Below are 20202 nucleotides of genomic sequence, written 5' to 3'. Positions count from 1 at the left end.
TCCTTTACTATCCGTACAATTTGCCAGGCCAAGTTCAAGAAACTCCAAAACCCATCAAACCGATACGTAAATCACAATCGCCAGTTAAATCGATTATTAGTAAAACCGAAGTGCCAAAACCGAAGCCGAAGTCTCCGATTAAATGCGAGTGTGGCATTTGTGTGGCCCTCTATCGAAATAGGCCGGTTGTGGACAATCCATTGATTGCTAAAATGAAGGAGGAGCTGAGGCGTCAAGAGCTGAAGGCGTACATCAAAAATAGGCAAGTCTTTAAAGCGGATCGCGATAGACCATACGATTCGCAATATAAATTCACAAGCGGTGGTCTCCTGCCCTATCGAAAGTCGCAGGAAAACTGCTTTTGTCAATTTCCCTCTTTGTTCTGTAGGAACCATGCTTAGCTGCACAGCTCGAGCAAGGTTTCTACAGACTTTAAAGGCTTTGTGTAGTTTATTCTATGAATAAACCGATTTTTATGCTAAAAATAACCGTTAACAATCATTTAAACCTTTTTCAGCACTGGCTGAAGCAACACTCGTTTTATACATTTTTGATTTATTATTTTCGTTTATTTTGTATATAAGCTACGAACTAAGTACAGCTAGTTTAAAATAGTTAGAGTAATGCAGAAAAAACCTAAATGGATATTGCATAAATAATTTTGACTAGATTTTGTTAGGTGAACGTGTTAAATGAGTAATCACAAAAAGGCCGCAATCAAAAGTTTCTAATTATAAATAAAAGACCAGAGAGGCCAAAGCTTTTACTTAAATTTAAATGACTAGGTATTCTATTTCACTTATATACATAATATATCATATATTATTTGTTAATTATCGTGAATTTAAACGATCTTTAAACCACTTGAGCTGTACTCGAATCTATAATTGAAGTCCTTTATTGGAATGCCTAGATCTACATTATAACGCTTGCCTCTAACCTATTGGTGGTCTTATACTCGTATTGCTGATATATGTATCTACCCGTAACAGATACTATCTTAAGTGAACTTGGATGTTCTTCTTCTGCTCGCCCGTTCTATGTACAACAGCTGGCGAGCGGCTCCTTACACGGCAGCCTCTTTCGATTTCGTCCTTCTTGTATTGTCCAGCAGGGTCTTGGTCGCAGCGTGTGCCACCTGCTGCTTGAGCGTGGCTGCCTCATAATCACTGCCGCTTTCGTCGGCGAACTGGATGTCGTCCAGGTGGAGGTATTCTTGCAGATCACGTGACGACTTCTCCACAAGGGTTTCCTTTTCCACGTACGAGCCGGTCATTGATTGGTTTGAATCCTGGTCGCCGTCCGTCTGCTTAAGACTCTGATGCACGGCCACAATTTCCGCCTCGTGCTTGGATGCTTGGCTAGGACGGAGTGTACCGGATTCGGACTCATAGCCGGAACTAACTGCATTCAGTCTGAACTGCTGCCTGGCCTGTCGGCGCTGTTTGCGGGACATATATGGAGTTGGCTGTTTGGTTGGAGTGCTTCTCTGGACTGTCTCGCTGGGCGAGGTGGCCTTGGACTGTTGCTGGCTGCTGGGCAAGGAGCGTTCCTCGGAGCTGGGCGTATTATCCGTTGTCGTGGATTTGCTGCCCGGGCATAAATAGTGACCATATTTGGGCATTCGCATTTCCATTTCCTCAAATCCTGCATTCGTCTCCTCGGGCAATGACGTGGGCTCCGGCGTCTTGTCTTCGTCCTCGCGCTCTGGTGTTTCCTCGAAGGGCGGTATCCAAATGCAATAGGCTGGATCCATGCCCAGATAGGAGCCGGGTGCCGCACCCGCATTGATCACATTGTAATCGTAATAGTCCAGCTCCAGCTCCTCTTGGTTACCCAGCGAGAACTCGGAGCCCGGTCGCGCCAATAGCTTCTTGCGATTCTGCTTCTCCTTAGACTCCTTCGGATTGCTGGTCGTCCGTATCGTCGCCGTGCTGACCACGCTCGCTGCGGGCGAGTAGCAGCCCTGCCATTGAAGAGATACGAAGAGATTCGTTAACCCCGTTTTAAACCCATTCAAGTCAAGACTTACATTGGTTAGGGAGGTGCTGACACTGCGTGATCCCATGCGACCCAGGCACAGCGAACCGGAGCCGGAGTTCAGAGAACCGGCGTCGCGCAGACTCTCGTCCAGGCGGGAGCTGAGCAGCTTCAGAGTGACCGCATCATAGCGATCCGAGTACTTGCTCAGCCTGTTGCTGTTCAGAGGTGGACTATTGCACAGGGAGCTCATGCCCGACGAGATGATGGACTCCGAGTCCTTGGCACTGTCCTTACAGCTCACGGGCTCTGCCGGAGAATGCGTGCTAGTCTCCTTTTTCTCCTCATCGAGACGCTGCTCCAGCCTCAGCTCCAGCTCCGGTTCGACCGAAGACGGGGAGCCAACTGCGGGACTGCGACTGTCGGTGAGAGCTGGTGAGAGCGACGTCAACGAGGCGTGCTCATTGCGCAGCGTCATCATGGATGCAGTACTCCCGAATGCCGGCACTTCCTCGCTGCAGGCATAACAATTGATGAGAAACGTACTTGGACATTAGGCAAGACTCACCGCTTGACCATTTGTTCGTCTTCCTTGAACTCCGTCTCATGGTTCACGTTCTCGACATCGGCGCTCTCGCGCAGTATGGAGTGCCGCAGCTGACGTTTGGGTCGCAGCTTCACCAGGTATATCACCTCGGAGAGCAGCGTGGTCGTTGAAATGGCCCGTGATGGCGGTCCGTGCAGCGAGCTCAAGGATGCCCGCGGTGTGTGCAGCTGCGAGCCCTCGTCCTGTCGACGTGCCACTGCCAGGTGATACTTTCGATACCGCACCACGTACTGAGCACCTGTTGAGTCGAATGACACGTGACATTGAAAATGTGTACATAAAAAAGGGTATATTCGTTTCGGGCACATGTGTTCTTAATCACGAGCCGAGTGGATCGAGCCATGTCAGTCTGTCTGTCAGTCAGTCAGTCAGTCAGTCAGTCAGTCAGTCAGTCAGTCAGTCAGTCAGTCATGCATTCAGTCCGTCAGTCTGTCTTTCAATCTGTCTTTCAGTCTGTCTTTCAGCCTGTCAGTCAGTCAGTCAGTCAGTCAGTCAGTCAGTCAGTCAGTCAGTCAGTCAGTCAGTCATGCATTCAGTCAGTCAGTCCGTCTGTCTTTCAGTCAGTCAGTCCGTTTTTAAGTCTGTCTTTCAATCTGTCTTTCAGTCTGTCTTTCAGGCTGTCAGTCAGTCAGTCAGTCAGTCAGTAGTCTGTCAATCAGTCAGTCAGTCAGTCAGTCAGTCAGTCAATCAGTCAATCAGTCAGTCGGGCTGTCAGGCTGTCTTTCGATCCGTTTTTCAGGCTGTCTGTCCGTCCGTTTGGCCGAGTTTCTGTGTCCCCCGTGTGGTTGGCGGGCATTAGAATACCACCACAGTATGTCACTGCTTGTCGTATGAGGCGACTAAAAGAGACCGTTTTTTCGGGACTAACAGGGGAAGATCGCATGAGTCTTCTAGTCAGTAGCTCGGGGGGAGCAGTTCTGACTGCTCATTGAGATCTCCTTGTCGGAGATCTTGAACATTTTAAATATTTCCAATAAACTTTGCTAACAAAAGGAACTTTAGTTGTAATCTAATCTACCCTTTAAGGCCTATACACCTCGCTAGATTTTTTTATTAGATGTACGTCTGTCTGAATGCGGAAACTGTTTGTATTTTGGGTATCTTGGGGTATTACTAGCTTTCTCCCTGAGATATTACGAGCTCTCTCTCTCTCTCTCTCTCTCTCTCCTTCTAAGTATTAAATGTAAGCCCCATTTATCAATTACTTGACTAACCTAAAAGCGCACTTATTATTATTATAATGGTGGCAAAGACCATGGCGCTCAGATGGATCAGGGTGAACTGCATCTTGGACAGAGACTTCTTTTGCAAGTGGGTGCGACTCTTGGCAGATAGACGCGTGGCCGCCAGAACCGTGGTGCTATTGGTCACATTTCTAGATCCTGGAAGAGCAAACGGGTATGAATTTAATTTTCCATAAACATTCGATTTGCAGCTACCTAAGGGCTTAACGTTGGCCATGAAGCCGCCGGTGCAGGACGCAGCATCGTAGCCGGCACTGGATGTTCCATTTGCGGTCAAGTCGCCCGAATAAAATTCCACCAGCAGCTGTGCTCCAGTCGACTCGGCCGCTAACGGCAGCCCAATATGTCTGGCAGCTTCAGCAACGGGTCGTCTAGTTGCGGCATCTCCATTGAGCTCCAGCAGCAGAGTGGAGGAGAGCGAGGGTCCATCGCGCACCTTAATGTACTGCGTCCCACATGGCAGACGCAGAAAGCTGAGCTGCAGTGAAATGGTTGCCTCGCCATCGACCTGTCCATATGTGGATGTGGTTAATGCCAGCAGGGGATTTGACGATCTGGAGCTTACCTGGATTAGCCAAAAGGAGCGTCCGGGACAGCTTTGTGTGGCGCCGGCTATTATGCGCTTGGGCTTGGATGAGCCAAGGTGTACAATGCAGCCACAGCGGCAGCCGGGACCGATTTCTTGATGGACCTCGGTGACATTCGACTTGGTCAGGATGTTGCCGCTTGTTTCATAGATGCAGTCCCAGGTATCCGAAATGCTTTTATTACATTTTTCCGTTTGTACTGATTGGCCCTAAAAGGATCAGACAGAAAAACAATTTGTTAAAGCAGAGAAAAAAGGTTTCATTCTTACGTTTTCCTACACTTATCATTTACGGAATCCCTCGGAAGGGTTTTATTTAAAAGTTACCCGGATTTCGAGTGTCTATACCCTTTATTTAATCGTTTGGCCAAAACAAAATATAACAATTATTGAATGCATACGGTTGTGTTTAGTAGAACAGGTTGATTTCAAACTCATCCTCCTCGTCCATTTCCTCAGTCTCGACTGTTGGGCTGGAGACGAGCTCAGTGGCCGTCATGCTCTGCATGGACTTGGTTTCGGCCAATTTGATGACTTCCTCGGGCACTGGCTTGGCCAAAGGTATGGGGCCGGGTGGCGGAGCGCTGCCCTCGCTGCTGGCCTTCTTCACGGAGACGGAGCTGCTGGAACCTTCGGGCTCCTCGAGTGGTTCCTCCTCCGCCTCAATGGCATCATCCTCCCGCGATGAAGACACGTACAGGGTGGTGCCGAACTCGACATCAATTATAGATAGGCGATCGTCGACTTTCTCGGCATCCTTATCCTTGACCTGGCCCTTTAGCAGACACTCTGGGAGCCTCACCTGCAGATCTTGTAAATGTTGGACCACCTCTGTCTCGAATAGATCGCAGACAGCCGGCCTGGGCTTGTGCTGCATAAAGCCCATTTTACCGGGGGTATACAGGGACGAGGTGACGGTACTGATGGTCTCCACGGACGGCGTGCGTGGCAGCTCGGCGGAGTGCGAGCTGACGATGTTCATCAGCGTGGACAGCAGATCAATGCGCGCAAGTTTATTCATGGAAATCGCTTCCTCCCTGACCTCCTCGATGACGCTGGGCTCATCGACATTGGCCTCCTCCAGTCTCTCCGGGAACAGCTTGATGCACTGCTGGCTAACGATGGCGTCGCGTACGGTCACCTTGATCTCCTGTATAATGCCGCGCAGACGTAATATCTCGCCCTCGTGCTGGTCATGCACCGCCTCCAGATGACGCTTCTCCAACGTCATGTTCTCTATGCGCCTGCACAGCGATTTGAGTTTGGCACCGGCATCCTTGTTCTTCTCATCCACGAGCTTATCGGCCTCCAGCTGCTCCTCATATGCCCGGCGGTACTGCAGCGCCTCGACGTACTTGCACTTGAGCCTCTCATAGTTGTTGGTCAGGCTCTCGATGATCTTGATCTTGTTGATAGAATTGCGTACCAGTTCGTTTTTGATCTGGTCCAGTGCGCTATACTGCTCTATGATTTCCTTGTGCTTTTCCTTCTGGTTGTTGTACTGGTGCTGGAGCTTGATCTGGGACATCACCAGCAGATCGATCTCCTTCTGGAGGGCAATGTTCTCGCGTATCAGTCGGCGTGTGTAGCCGGCATTGCGAATCTCACTAGAGCGGGTAAAGTCTTCGGATACCTGCAGCAGCTTGGCCTCGACTTCCTTCTTCAGCGCATCCTTCTCCACAACAGCGGCCTGTTCCATATTGTAGAGCGCCTCCTTGTGTGATTTCTCCTTATCTCTTATCTCGATGTCCTGATCATCGAACTTGGCAAGGAGTATATCGCGTTGTATGCGAAACTCATCCAAGGAGTTCAGCTTGCCGTTGAGCAGCTTTATTTCCGAGGTCAGCTGGTCGTGCATCGCCTTGTATTTGCCCTCCAGGTCGGCAATTTTCTCCTGGGCCGCTTGGTTCTCCTCGTCGCGTACCTTTGACACTTCCACGAGGCGTTCCTCCAGCTCGGTTATCGAGTTGTTGCGTTCCGCCAGCGTGCGCTCCAAATGGGCGGCCACATCCGTGCGGTCATGGTCAATATCCTGCAGCTTGGCCGTCATAATGACATTCGACTCATCCAAGCTGGCCAAATGGGATCGCAGACGGGATAACTTCTGGTTCAAATCGGTTATTTGCAGCTCATAGAAGGTGCGATCCACCTGGGTCATTTTGTTCAGCTCCGTGCTCTTCGCCTTCCCCTTCGCTGCCTTTTTAGCTTTCGGCGGCATTTTGATGGATTTCTTTTAATTACGCTCCTTGTTCAATTGTGTATTCAATTTTGTGCTTACAAAACCATATTTCAAACAATTACTGTATTTGATTTGACTTTGACTTTCTGAAATTCCCCCAAAACAAAATCTAGTCGAACGGTTGCCAAGGCAAAAAGCTTGCCACCAAATTGTTTCGATGGTTGGGATTTTTAATAAAAGCTTTGGTTACCAAGGCTGCACTGGCAAATAATTGCATATCCTTAAGCCACAGTCTTCCAGAAAATAGTTAACCAAAGGCATCAAAACTTTGGCACTATAAAATCTTTCATTATCCTTAAAAAATCTCTTCAGCAATTGTTCCCAAACAATAATGTGAAAAGTAAAGCAGAAGCAATTCCGCAAATGTGCATTCCTTTCGAATTCAGGTGTAACAATCGCAAATTTTTTCCCTCTGGATAATGAAGTGGAGTGAAGACAACAATAGTCGAGACCAAAAACAAAGGTTTACTGGAGCACTCCTTTGTGTATTTTTTTTTATTTTAGCCAGAGCTCCATTTCCCTTAAAGAAAACTTTCTGTGGCATAAACTCCAGAGTGGCCCAAATAACATAACAACATAAAACCTTGTTACCAAAATTAAATGTATATTCTTTTAACTTATAATTTTAAGCCCAGAAAATAATATACTTTTATTTTAGCCAGAGCTTCAAAACTTGCTGTGGCATCAACTACAGAGTGGCTCGAATAACATAAAACCTTGCTATCAAAATTAAATGTATATTCTTTTAATTTATCATCTTAAGCCCATGACAAATTCATTTATGCATTTGTTTTATATGCAGATAAGTTTACATAGTTCGCAGAGCAAAAAAAAGAGGAAAAACAACTGCAAAACTTAGAAAGGGTGTTTCCGGTCGCCCTCGGGCAAACGTTGTAAATTTGCCAACGCAATCTGGAGCAAGTGTCGCAATATTGTAACACTCTCTGCCAGACACACAGCACAACAAAAACATGGCCGCCAGCGATGGTCCTCTCCGCCAGCCCCACGCCCCCCTCCAGCGCACATTTACATTTTTATTGCCTTGCAGAGGGCATTATGATTTTGTCGTCAAATGTGTAACGCACAGAAAGAGACAACTCCGACCCCATAAAGTATATATATTATTTATTTAGATATCTTGACCAGACTCGGAATTTATTTGTTTTACTTTGCTCCTCATATATAGGCAAAATCCTATCAACATCGGACCACCATATCATATAGCTGCCATAGGGACAATCGGTTGAAACTTAAGTTGTTTTATGTTGTTTTATCTTAACCATGCTCGACATTAACTATTTTCCCTGTGAGCACTATAAATATCTTCACTATGAGTATTATGAAAAGGTTGGGTCTGCAAGGGTATTTAATCTTCGGCGTGCCGAAGATAGCCCTTCTTTCTCGTTTTCCTTTATTTTTTGTCGGCACAATGGCTTTATGGGAGCATGGGAGCTTCTAGTTGTGGATACCAAGGCAAGAATGAACTGAATCATGAACCCGACTGTTGGCCAGACTTGATACAAACATAATAGTACTTGTGTGTGCGAGTGTGTGTGTGTGCGTGTGTGTACGTGTTCTTATATAAATTGTGTCTACACGATTTATAGACAGAGCTAAAAAGCAAAAGTTTCTAGCGAAAGTTCGACATGTATCCAAATTATGGACTACACCAAAGAGGTTTAGGTTTAGTTAAAGCGTTTAGAGATAAACAAAAAAAGAGAATAAAAAATGGAGAAACTTTTAGATTAGATAAGAAGAAATTAGCCTGCGTTGCCCGGGTCAAGTGGGTAATGTTAGATATGTTTGAGTAGTTCGCGTCAACTTCGAATTAAATGATACACAACTGATGAATTGGAACCGGCGACCCGCTGCTTGTTGGTTCGACGCGCAGATGCCAAGGCAGTCTCATGATTTCTCGTAAGCTTGCGCAGTTCATGTTTTTCACACAATTTCCTCCACTTGAAGATCGAATTGTCTAACATTTCAAAGGATGTTTCGGAAAAAATGTCCGCTTCCTAGCTCTTGCGGCTTAGGCTGTGCCTCGATCATCAACCAGCCAGGACAAACCCATTTCTAAATATATACCTTATATAGATAGACTTAAATACGAACCTCGCAGAATTTGGCACCGTAACGCGGCGGCGGCGAATCACAGAATCGATAGCGATTGCGAGTGCCGCCCAGGCAGTTGGTTGAGCAAGGTGTCCACTCGCTCCAAGCACCCCAGCCGCCCGTATCGGAATCTGTGAAATAGTTAAGGAGATTAGTAAGAACAAAAGTGCTAACCAAAAGCAGCTTAGCAGCCCATTTTCATGTGTGCCTGGTAAAGGTAATGCTAATTGGCTCGAAGTCAGCTTTTATTTGTGTGCCAAGGTCTGAACAGAAGGGAGTGTGGGATGCTGGAGCTTATCTTACCACTGACGGGCAGTGTGGGCACACAGTCCATGCGCACATCCGCAACGGCGCCGGAAATGGCCTGGCTAACGTAGACGAAGCAGTACTCCACGTACTTCTCGGAGAACAAATCGCAGCTGAAGTAGAGAGAGTGCTGGCTCTTGACGACCTTCTGCTCGGCGACGTAGTGCAGCGAGGTGGGCGGCTTGAGGGAGGCGACATCTGCACGCAGCTTGGCATAGAGACGCACTCGATCACCCTGCTCCAGTATGCAGCCGGGGTATTCGTAGAGGACGCCCACGCCAGAATGCGGATCGCAGGGAAAGATGCTGCGCGCGTAGACATTGAACACAAACTCATCGCTCCAGTCCACGCTGAGCATGCGCCGCGTGGTCGGCACATTTAGGGATGTGATCATGGGCCGCAGCTGGACCGCATAGTTGCCGGCCAGGCCAAATAGTTCGCAGCCCAATTCGACGGCCTTGAACTTGGGAAAGCCGTGCACCTGCTCCGCAAAGAGCACGCTCGACCTCGACACATTGGCGATATTGTAGGCGCAGGTGCGTTCCTTGCCGCAGTAGACCAGCTCCAGCCAGAAGTCTGGCAGCGAAGGTTGTGCAGAGCCGTGCAACGCCCGCTCGCAGTTGACCTCCGGAAAGCGTAGGGTGACCTTCACGGGCGCCCTGGGATAGGTGCGCAAGGTCACGGGACTCACCAGCATCTCAGCACTGGGCCATCGCACGTCCAGAGTTTGCAGCAAACGCTCATCCTGCGCCGGCATCAAGGTGGTTGTCGTCAACGTTTCCGGTCGACCTGGGTCACTGCGATTGAGGGTCGTCTTTAGGTTTCGGACCACCTGCATCTCGTACAGGCCGCCACGCACAAAGGTCTGGCACGGCACCGTCACCTGCGTGATATTCTGACGCGGATCCGGAAAGAGCGGAATATTCTGGACAACCTCCTTGCGCCTGCGCTGCAGCACCAATTGGTTCGTGCTGCTGCTGCTGTTGGTCCTGTTGCTTTGGCCAGTGCCATTCGAAGCCTGCAGCTCCCCCTCAGCTGTCGCTGCATCATTAATGATTTTGCTAATGACTAAAGTGCTCATTATCGTGTTCACCATGCCCGTTCCCGTGCCTGGTTGCAATCCTGTGCCCGCGCCGGGGCTGTCAGTGCTCAAGTGGGCGTCAACATAGCCGTCTGTGATATTGTGATTTTGAGGCTGGAGCCGTGTTGTGTTGCTCCCACCAGCCCGTCCCTCCTCGTCCTCCTCCTCGCCGCCGCTGAACTGTATCTGCACATGCAGGTCGCCGCTGAGTGCAGTGAATGTGCTCGGGGACATCAGGCGACCCCTCCGTACCGCCAGCACGTGACCTTTTGTTGAATTCGAGCCAAGTCGTGGCACAACAGAGGCACAAACGAACAAATTAATCACCACATGAAAAGTACAGAAAGATAAGAATTATGCACAAGCCTTTGTAATTTATTTCTTATTGTCTGACATCAGGAGTTGCTTCGTCCTCAAACCCAACCCCCGTCCCCGTTTGACGCCCCTTTGTTGTGATATTAAGTGCTCCCCAGATCGCATAGGCGAAACCTCTTATAACCGGATTTCACTGCCAGAACTCTGCATTCAGCATTGTTGTTAGATTCTTATAGGTGAATGTGTCATCCCAAACAATTGGAATCAAACGAATGCCCCTAATAACCAGATGTATATTGATTTATATCAAGTGGCATCTTATGGAATAACAACATACATACAATTAAAATGTGATAGATGCCTAAGAAAATGTACTCCACTTTACAAATTGACGACAGCCTGGACTTGAGTTATCGCCATTAGGGCCTCCGCCTATGCAACCACTCTCGGGGGGCTAGACTCGCACCACAGCGCAATTTAAAGAAGGATGTTGGGCGCGAAATTGTATTCTTTACAATAGTCCAACTGTGTCTCCAGCTTGTGACCAAATTAATCGGTGTTCCGGTCGCTATCACAACAGACTGCGAGCCCATGAACAACCAGACCCTAGCGACCGGTGGGTCACTGGAAGGATAACTTTGTGGCACTCCACGGCTCAGCTTGGATTACCACTAAACAGACAAGTCACCCACAGTCTCCTTCAACTTCCAATGTTATTCCCTAGTTATAAAAAGTTACAGTTCACTATTTTTATGGTTCAAACATTAATCGAATTAATCTATTTGGGAAACAAGCAAATAGAGCAAGTGACAGTGATTCAATTAAGACATGTGGCTGAATCAATTGAGTGAATTGCTGTTTGATGATTGTTCGAGTTGACAGATAACTTAACTTCGAGGGGTTACAGGGGGACCCCATTTTATTCCAACTGTTGAGACAACTTGAAAACTTCAAAGTGGTTTAATTGCTAGATAAACGGATGGTTGATGGAAATAAGTTTCTGTGCTGGATAATGTATATACAGTGAATACTCTTATAGTGAACTCTCCTCCTTAGACACTCTTTAGGACAGTTCTCAAGAACTATTATAAACGGGACTATATCCATTCCCCCTCTATTAGGATTGTTGATGGAAATATGTTCCTGTAGCTGCTAGGTAAAAGTTGCTGTGCTACAGTGAATACTCTTCCAATGGACACTCCTCCTTGGACACCCTCTCGGAAAGTTCTCGCAAACCATTATAAACCAGACTATATCCATTCTCCCTCTATTAGGTAGACACTTCTCTTGAGTGTACAATCGGTGTCCACCCTAGAGAGTTTTCACTGTATTACGGATACTGACTTTCTGTGTTTGGTGCCTTAAGTAATCTTTTACATAACTACGACACCAAGTAGTCGAAGCTTGTTGTTCTTTCATAAATCAGCCTTTAGATAAGTAGAGTAAAGGCCCATTCTCTGCCCATTCCCAACTCTATGGATAGCTCAGCTCATAACTCAGTTGGGAACAAAAAGAGAGCTGAAAGTAATGCTAGAACAAATTACGCCTTAGTTTATGATAGATGTAAGCGAAACTCGGTATAAGAAAAGAAAAAGAGAAAAGCAAAAGCCGACACACTTATACAAGCAGAGGGAAATTAAAGATTCAGACATCCATTTGGCTTGCCACGGGAACTGTCACTCACTTGTGCAGCAGAGGAGCAGGAACATTATTGATGGTATCATAATCTTCCACTTGACTACGGATATGAGGTCTGATGCTGACGTGCCAACTGTCTTCTTCCGTTTACGATTCGTTGCCATTTTCCTTCTGGTACGCTTCCTTCTCGCCATTGTCGTCGTCTTGGATGCCACTGCTCCTTCTTCTTGGGTGGGTTTGGGTGCGTCGAATTGAGCCGTTATTGTTGTGGCTCAGTTGAGCGCCTTCCCATGCACCCGGTGGGCGGCGGCAGCGGTCGCTCAACGGAGCAGTTTTTTCAACCCGGCTCTGTTATTTATTGTGTATTGTGTTTTTTTTTTTGCCTGCTGGCCGATTAGAGATTTTCCATTAGAACTTAGGGACAACCGTGTTCGGCTCAACATTTGAACATCTGAAATTGCGAGAAAAATTAACGTTAAACCAAATCCAACAATGGACAAAGTAATTGCAGCAAGCATTTTTGTGTTAATAATTCAATTTACAAAAAAAAAATAAAAATATAGAAGATTACAATACACTGAAAGAAATAATGGCTGTATTTTATTTCTGTGTGTTATTTATTGTTATCGCTTTGTGCTTTTTGTTTTCTTATATTTATGACTTCTTTAATAGTAGGGCTGAACTTTTCGCAGAGAAAGTAAATCAAATAAACATATTCCAAGGAACCTTAATAACTTTACTATTTAATTTTCTTTATTTATAAAATATACAACACATTGGTAGTTTATAAAGAGATAAATGTATACAGCTAGACGCCGAACTATAATAACCAAAAATGTTGTATATTTTTGAAAACCGCAATATATTCCCTTCGAATACCAGAGTCAGCCATTTGCAAACCTTTAAAACCTAATGGTTCATAGGTTATTAGTGAAGTCGACTGTCATTGAGCTGTGTCTGGTCATTAATTACAATCGCGTGCGTATGTTCATTTTCTCGAATGTTTTGGCCTATCTGTTTAGGCACCAGTCATCTTTTCAGATGCCCTAATTTTGTTTTAGCGACCACCTAATGCGTGTTGGTCCAGTCGGGCACACGTGCTGCTACAGGGTGATATTTCAACATGCCCAACTCGCAGCGACAACAAGGGGGATGATACTGAAGCCCGACGACAGACGACAGGAAATTTGAAAATATTCGGGAATTTCAACAATTTGCAGCTAAGTGTATATACGGCTTCAGTTAAGGACAGGAGAATTTCAAAAAAGAAAAAAAAGCGATTTAAGAAATCGATATTTGTTATCGAAATGACAGTTTAAAGTGTGCAGGTAATTAAAGACATTTCTTTTGTACTAGCCTAATATATCGTTAAAACTCTTTGTGTTATAAACTTAATTTCTTCCCACAAACGGTATATAGGAATACGAATAAGCCAGAACTATGTGAACCCACTAAGGCTTATCGATTATCGGTCAATCGATATCAATTAAGTGCACGTGGCTCTGGTCACACTGTGTGCGTTGTGTGTGTAAAAGCTGCATGCAAAATGATCAAGTGAAAGTCGTAAATTTACAATCAATTGCACATTTTACACTACCCAGTTGCCAAATCTCGCTCCGTGGCACCACCATCATCATAAATATTGATGAAACACAGGGACAAGGACTCTGCCGTAAATCTGTCTATAATGTGCGACATGGGGTTCCCCCCCAAAAGACACAAAACTATTAACTGCACTGTGCTCGGCCGAGCGGCCCTGTGGACCGCCCATCGCTGTAGGATGTGTATCTGCATCCTAATTCTGACCGGGACCAGAACTGTCGCAGCATGGAAAATCAAAGCAAATGCGACTGCAAAATTGCCAACGGTGCCAAGCCTTCGGTTGTTGTTGCTATTGTTGTTGTTGTTGTTGTTGTGTTTGCGAGGGCAGTTCGATAGGCAAAATGTCAATGCCCCTGCATGGCCCTTGCAGGGCCAGTTGGCGTGTGGCTCGCGGGCGCGTTGCCGCCCTTCGCCTTACTCGATTATACTTTGTGCCTCGAGTTTAACGTGTTATGCGCATTTTACAGACGTCTGTGTTTGTGTGTTGTGCGGGGGTGGCATTTTCCCGAGTGCTGAAATGCGGCAAAAGGCAACCGCATAAAGAAATAGAGAAAAAATGGAAAAGGGAAACGTTCGTTTCAAATATTCGTATTCAAACATTTACACGCTCTGTTTACCTCTAATCAGTAGATAGCATTGAAAAGTCCATTTACTAGCCCACATGCGGTATCCCCTTTCATTTTCATGACAAAATGTAAATATTTAAAATGCTTACATCCCTAATGGATTTTTTATAGCGTTATTATGTCATCAATGCGGCTTATGTGATTAAAGTAAGCTGTGCTGCAAATTTAAAGACAAATAGTATAATTATCGCCCTACTATGCGATTCTCATGAAATCAAGTAAGCTTTGCAAGCTTTGATTATAAGTGTTTTGTGTGCGTGTTATGTGTGTGTGTGTGTGTATGTGTGTGTGTGTGTATGTGTGTGTGTGTGTATGCTTGCTTTCAAGCTCGCTTTCTCATTTTAATCCTCTTTCTTTTCCTTCTCTCTTCTCCTGCTCTTACTCTATTCAGCTCTTTACTATTTACATATGAATAACAATGTTAAGAAAATGTAGACCTGAGCACAATTTATCTCTTAGTATATCATATAACAATATTTATTGGCCCTTTTGTGCGTCTGTCTCCTTTAGACACTCATGGCTTAACCTTAAACTACATTTCAAAGCTTTAAATAGGACTAGTTACTCGGCACAGTGACAGCTGCAGGTGTAGGAACGAGGGCAAGTAGCACTTTTCGCTCCTCAAGGGGAGCTTATTTATAAGTAGACATAACAAAGCCACACTTGACCCAAGCGAAAAGCAACAGAATAATATGTGTAACTAGTAAAAACAGCTGACGGGCAGTAATAAGAATATTACGCATACGCCGTGGTGCTTGCCTTGGCTTAAGCACGGGCAACTTCTCAAACCTCACCCATTGTAGTTTTAATTGACTTTAGAGAACAGATTACTTGGGGGATTGGCACTTGCATTGATATCAAATTATCAACTGTTTCCGTGACAATGACCCGTACTTGCACACATATACACGGATGTACGTCCCCGCCAGACCCATTCATTTTAATTACAGTTGCTTTTAAGTTTCGTTCCATGTGTTTCTGACGTGCATTCAGTTGTGAAACAAATGGGTGCGAGTGCAACACAAATTATCGGCAAATTATGTGGCACTGGATTTTCCACAACAGCAGCCATGTCGGAAAAGCTTCCACTCCGCAAAGCGATTGACACTGAAGGACGAGAAGATGAGAGCGAGTACGGATACGAGCACCAGATGAGGTGCCTGTGGACGTCCCCCCCCACCCCCTCCACCACACCTATCTGGCTGGTTGTCGACAGCTAAGCACTTCCGCTGCTTAGTTAAGGCAACAGCCACACACTTTGCTCCCATATCAAAACTAAGTAAGAGTTGCACGTCAAGAGGAGGCATATTAAAATAGCTGTGCGAATGCAACTGACACGCCCATTCAGCACCGCCCACAGCGCACTTCGCACCACCACCAACTAGTCCGACGGTTCAACTTATTCGCCGCAATTTTCTGCTTTTCTACTTTATGTAGCTGTCGCCATATCACGGCTGCAGGTAGGAGCCAAAGTTGGCTCCAACTGAGGTCCATTTAAAGCAACTCAGACGGCTAAAGCGTTGAAGGGGGTTGGCTGGCATATGGAAATATAAATAAGCATAAAATGTAAAGAGAAAAAAGCAACAAATGCGAACATTTACAATGTTCTATGTACATTCTATGCACATATGTGTGGCCAGACAGCCGCAGGCGAATGCTTGGATTGCATGCAAGCGGACACTGAAAGGACTCGACTCGACATTCTGTTGTTGCCCCAGACCCCAGCTGGGCGCACAGCTGGGCGGTTGCGTGAGCTCCTTGGGCTACCTTTGGCTCAGGCTTTATGAGTTTGCCGCTCAACTACTCAATATTTGAGTAGCGACAGCAGTTGGCAAATCAACAACTTCTATGCTCGACACTCTCTTTATGTCAGGGGCGTAGTTACGAAATTTATAGCAGGGCAGGGCAGGTTTCTCAAAAGATATTAAACAACTTCACAAAAACTTTAAAAAAATTAACTTAAATATGTAAATCCAAAATGAGTGAGGGACACAAATAAGACACACCATAAATATCTCTATCTATGTGCATCTATATATATTTATATTTCTCAAGCTATACTATTGTATCTATTTTAGCAATTAATTTAATTATAGCTTCACTTTCTCCTAAATATGTTTCTCTAGACTATATACAATTCGTATAATTCGTCTATGTTACTTGTTATTAATATAAGCTCAAATGTTTTCTACATCTGTTCTTAAAGACTTTTAAGCACCCCTTTTACTTATGTTAAGTACGCCTCTGATTTCAAAAGACAACGTCTTGGATACCATTTGAAACAAGTGACTGAACCATAAACTTAGATAGTGGCTACAACAACATTTTTCCAGCACAACTGAGCATACGATTACGTTGTTATTGCCTTTCCAGATCTCGGATGTGCAGTCAAGTCCTTTTCAAAGGATAATACATCGGAATCTTCAGCCATTTCACATAGGCATTATGTGGCGGCATTATGTGGGGCTATCTTTAGCTTTCTATGGCTCAACGCACAAAGCGTTTGCAATTAATTAAATTATTTTGAGAGATGCAAACAGTTTGAGGTTTCAGCTTAGTTTATTCACTAATATGTAATTCACATATTAATTTATGCTCGAAGGCTCTACACTTCCACCAAGTGCGGAACAGCAATCGATTTTTGAAAAATATGAAACGCAGATAAAAAACCTCCCGCTTTTGACAACGACAAAAAAAAAATGAAATTGAATTGCGGTTAAGCGGGGATGAAACTATGCGAAATAAGTAGGCCAACAGCGAAATCAGGATGCGAAAAAAACTACTTTAAGAACTCGACGAGACCAAAAAAAAAAAACAACCATCACATCACAGATTCATATTTGTCTTGCGAACCGAATCCCTTCAAGCGACGCGTCCCCATGGGCGGCGGGGGGAGGGGCAACATCTAAGTGATTGTTATGCTCGATATCGAATACATTACATGCTTATGGTATGTATGTTTATTTATTTAGATTTATGCCAATAGCCGACCAACTTCATTAGATGCCATTGACAGCCAAACAGCTGGATATACATAGACATATTCCCTTTATATGTGCTGACTCGTCGATTTTTAAAGCCGACTTTTTGGCGCCAGAGAATGGATTTCCATTAAACGAAAAAGTCGCGACATTGACAGGCGGTCAAAAGCTATACAATAATAATACAATTTGAATATCTTTACTTTTCATTTATTTTATTTTTATGCAAACTTTGCATAATTAGAAAATATTTATTTAAAGATTTCCCTTAATAACCAAACATGCCTTGAATTAAAAGTACGTATAATATATGCAAATATTTATGGTACTCAGAACAAGAGCACACTCATATTTTAGGGGTGACGACTTTTAAATACACTTGCCAACATATTAATAAAAAGGATTTTATTGTTTCTGCTGTACTAACTTTATTCAATTAGTATAGATTTATGTGACACAACAAAGAGTTCTCGATTTCATGGTATGCCAAGGAGTTTAACAAGTTAAAAGTGCCAGCAGGAAGTGTATAAAAACACTTGCACGCTCTTGATTTCATTCAACAGGCAAATGGCAAATGAGAGTGGACATTCCGTTTTTCTTTCATTAAATTCGTGCAAGCTCATGAATAAAATTATAAAATATTTTAATATTGTTTCCACTAGTAATTGGGACACGCCGAAAGTAATCAGCCTGGCTGGACCAGGGTCCAACTGCCGCCAGCTGATGTTATTTGGCCGTAAAATTTGCGGCGTATAAATCTAATTTGAATACGCGCCGAAATGTGAGCCGCCAACAGACACATCATAGGCGGCACCTTCTTATCAAGACAACACTTTAGAGACGGGCCCAGCCTCTGGGCAACTCATAAATAAGCAGTGGGTGAATGGGTGAAAAAAGCGGAAGACAAGCAAATGAGATTGAAACCAAGGTGAGCCCGGAAACCAGGAAGCAACAACAACAACAACAACAACTCGGCACCTGGCAGGAGTCGAGAGCAGCAGTTGGAGGGAGTTGTAGGGAGTTGGAGGGGCTGAGGAGCAGAGTGAGTGCGATTTATGTTTGTGCCGTCGACTGGCACCAGAATTAAATTAAATTTTTGTACACACATATATTGTAATGAAATATTTGATTGAATTTTATTGCAGTCGAATTTATGACACACATGTAAATTGAATATTTGATTTTTTCGAAATTCCGTGTGTGTAAACAGAGAAAGGACTTAAGCCAAGCGCTATTATCCTGTAAATTACGCGAGGCGAGGAATTTTTCACATTATTGTAAGCCAAGCTGAGTGTTTGCTTAAAACGAAGACAACTTTATTTAACTCAAACTCTGAGCTAATATTATTTCTTTAAATTCCAGTCTTTTATGTCAAAGAATGTTGTCTTACCTTGACTTCGTGCTAAGTTTTGCTCTCCTGCAAGTAGCCCGATCTGTGTGATTTTAATCATATATAAATATAAGCCCAAGGCTAGTTTTCTAGTTAAGATGAGTTCTTAGAAGAGCAATCATGTTATCTATTATTTTTTATTTTTTTATTTCATTATTTTTCCCAGTTTTTGATGGGTCTTATCTTTAACTTGGTGCTAAGTTTTCTTCTCCTGCAAGTTGCCCGATCTGTGTGATTTTAATCATATATAAATATATGCCCAAGGCTAGTTTTCTAGTTAAGATAAGTTCTTAGAAGAGCAATCATGCTATCTATTATTTTTTATTATTTTTAGTGCTTATTTCGAAACAAAGTTGTCACAGAGACTTGAATTTCGGAACGTATGTTCACCCAGAAAAATACAAATAGCTGTGAATTGCTTTCAGCAAAATGTTTAAAGTTCCCTTTCAACTCGAGTGTAAACTAAAAACTTATGCAATTAAGTACACTAGAAGTTCTTCAAGTGGAAAGACGAAAACCGACTGCAAAAATACATCAAGCAAAGTGAAACGACTCGGTGAAAGTGAGCAAAAGCAAAAACTTATTCGAGCTAAATGTGAAATTATTATACCAAGAAAATAACCTCCATAAAAGTGCTTATTTAGATGTTGGCGACGGAACAGACTTTCGAGGCGCGCGCAAATGTAGCCTTAATTTAGTTGAAGTTTCAGTTGAAATTACAATTGAATGCAAAATGCACTGAAGCCTTTTAAAACATTGTTCCCTCAAGTACTTGAATGCTGTTATACGATACGCTTACAAAAATGAAAGCATTTATATATGTATGTAGTATATACACAATATAAGTATATACGGGCTGAAAGGGGGGCAGCTCTCTGACTGAAGCCCTGCGAGACAAAGTGAATTGTTAGCTTAACAAATTACAAATCCAATGCTCCTTTTTTAAGCCAAACTTTTGAGGTATTTGCGTTTGCCTAGGAGGTCAAGAAAAAAATCCAGCCCAACTTTACATTCTTTTGTGTTTGGTTTTTAGTCTGGACTGGAGATGGCTGCGTGTCCTTGTTGGATGGGAGTCTGTGCAATAAATATGTACCTGTGATAGGATTATTAAGTCAAAGTTGTGCTAAGTGAAAAGCTGAGTTAATTCTCAAACATAGTTTCTGTGGTTTTTGATATATTAAATAACGACTCTCTCTCTCATCCATCTCTGAGTAAGCTTAACAGCTAGAAAAACCAATTACCTTTTTTTTTTGTAAATAATCCGCAACCTTTTTTACACGCTGTCGGGCTGGAGGAAAAGCATTTATAATTTGCAAACTGTGCAGGATGACAAGGATAGTTTAAACTTTAAACACATTTGCTCACACTTTATCACATTTATTTATGTGTTTATTTTTATACCCTGAACCCATTGAAAGTGGGTAAAGAGGGTATAATGTATTTGTGCAAATGTATGTAACAGGCAGAAGGAAGCATCTCCGACCCCACAAAGTAT

The 20202-nt window shown here is 44.1% G+C and overlaps 2 protein-coding genes across 2 annotated transcripts; both read right to left on the bottom strand.

The window, feature by feature from the left end:
• Nucleotides 1–767: 767 nt before the first annotated feature.
• On the bottom strand, nucleotides 768–19034 carry gogo (golden goal). Its single transcript, XM_064685033.1, has 10 exons — nucleotides 18708–19034; nucleotides 12155–12559; nucleotides 9072–10421; nucleotides 8769–8899; nucleotides 4397–4627; nucleotides 4027–4339; nucleotides 3802–3969; nucleotides 2549–2825; nucleotides 2033–2495; nucleotides 768–1966 (listed from the first exon to the last, which is right to left on the bottom strand). Exons 2-10 carry the CDS (start codon nucleotides 12300–12302, stop codon nucleotides 1067–1069), a joined length of 3981 nt encoding a protein of 1326 aa, XP_064541103.1. The 5' UTR covers nucleotides 12303–12559; nucleotides 18708–19034; the 3' UTR covers nucleotides 768–1066.
• Nucleotides 4750–6746, bottom strand: LOC135430382 (cilia- and flagella-associated protein 157). The gene has a single exon (XM_064685042.1). It carries the CDS (start codon nucleotides 6633–6635, stop codon nucleotides 4827–4829), a length of 1809 nt encoding a protein of 602 aa, XP_064541112.1. The 5' UTR covers nucleotides 6636–6746; the 3' UTR covers nucleotides 4750–4826.
• Nucleotides 19035–20202: the final 1168 nt, after the last annotated feature.

This window comes from Drosophila montana, unplaced genomic scaffold (assembly GCF_035044405.1).
Source record: "Drosophila montana isolate Dmon_TW-CO22-7 unplaced genomic scaffold, ASM3504440v1 contig_3003_1, whole genome shotgun sequence".
In the NCBI taxonomy this organism is placed as follows: Eukaryota; Metazoa; Arthropoda; class Insecta; order Diptera; family Drosophilidae; genus Drosophila; species Drosophila montana.
This window is presented reverse-complemented; position numbering and strand designations above follow the sequence as displayed.

Bases quoted from the DNA above. Each gene is read 5' to 3' on its own strand.
- LOC135430382 (XM_064685042.1), bottom strand. From the start codon at position 6,635: ATGCCGCCGAAAGCTAAAAAGGCAGCGAAGGGGAAGGCGAAGAGCACG.
- gogo (XM_064685033.1), bottom strand. From the start codon at position 12,302: ATGGCGAGAAGGAAGCGTACCAGAAGGAAAATGGCAACGAATCGTAAA. The intron at 10,422-12,154 runs GTGAGTGACAGT...ATTCAACAAAAG, and splicing joins CCTGCTCCTCTGCTGCACAA to GTCACGTGCTGGCGGTACGG. The intron at 8,900-9,071 runs GTAAGATAAGCT...ACTATTTCACAG, and splicing joins GCCCACACTGCCCGTCAGTG to ATTCCGATACGGGCGGCTGG.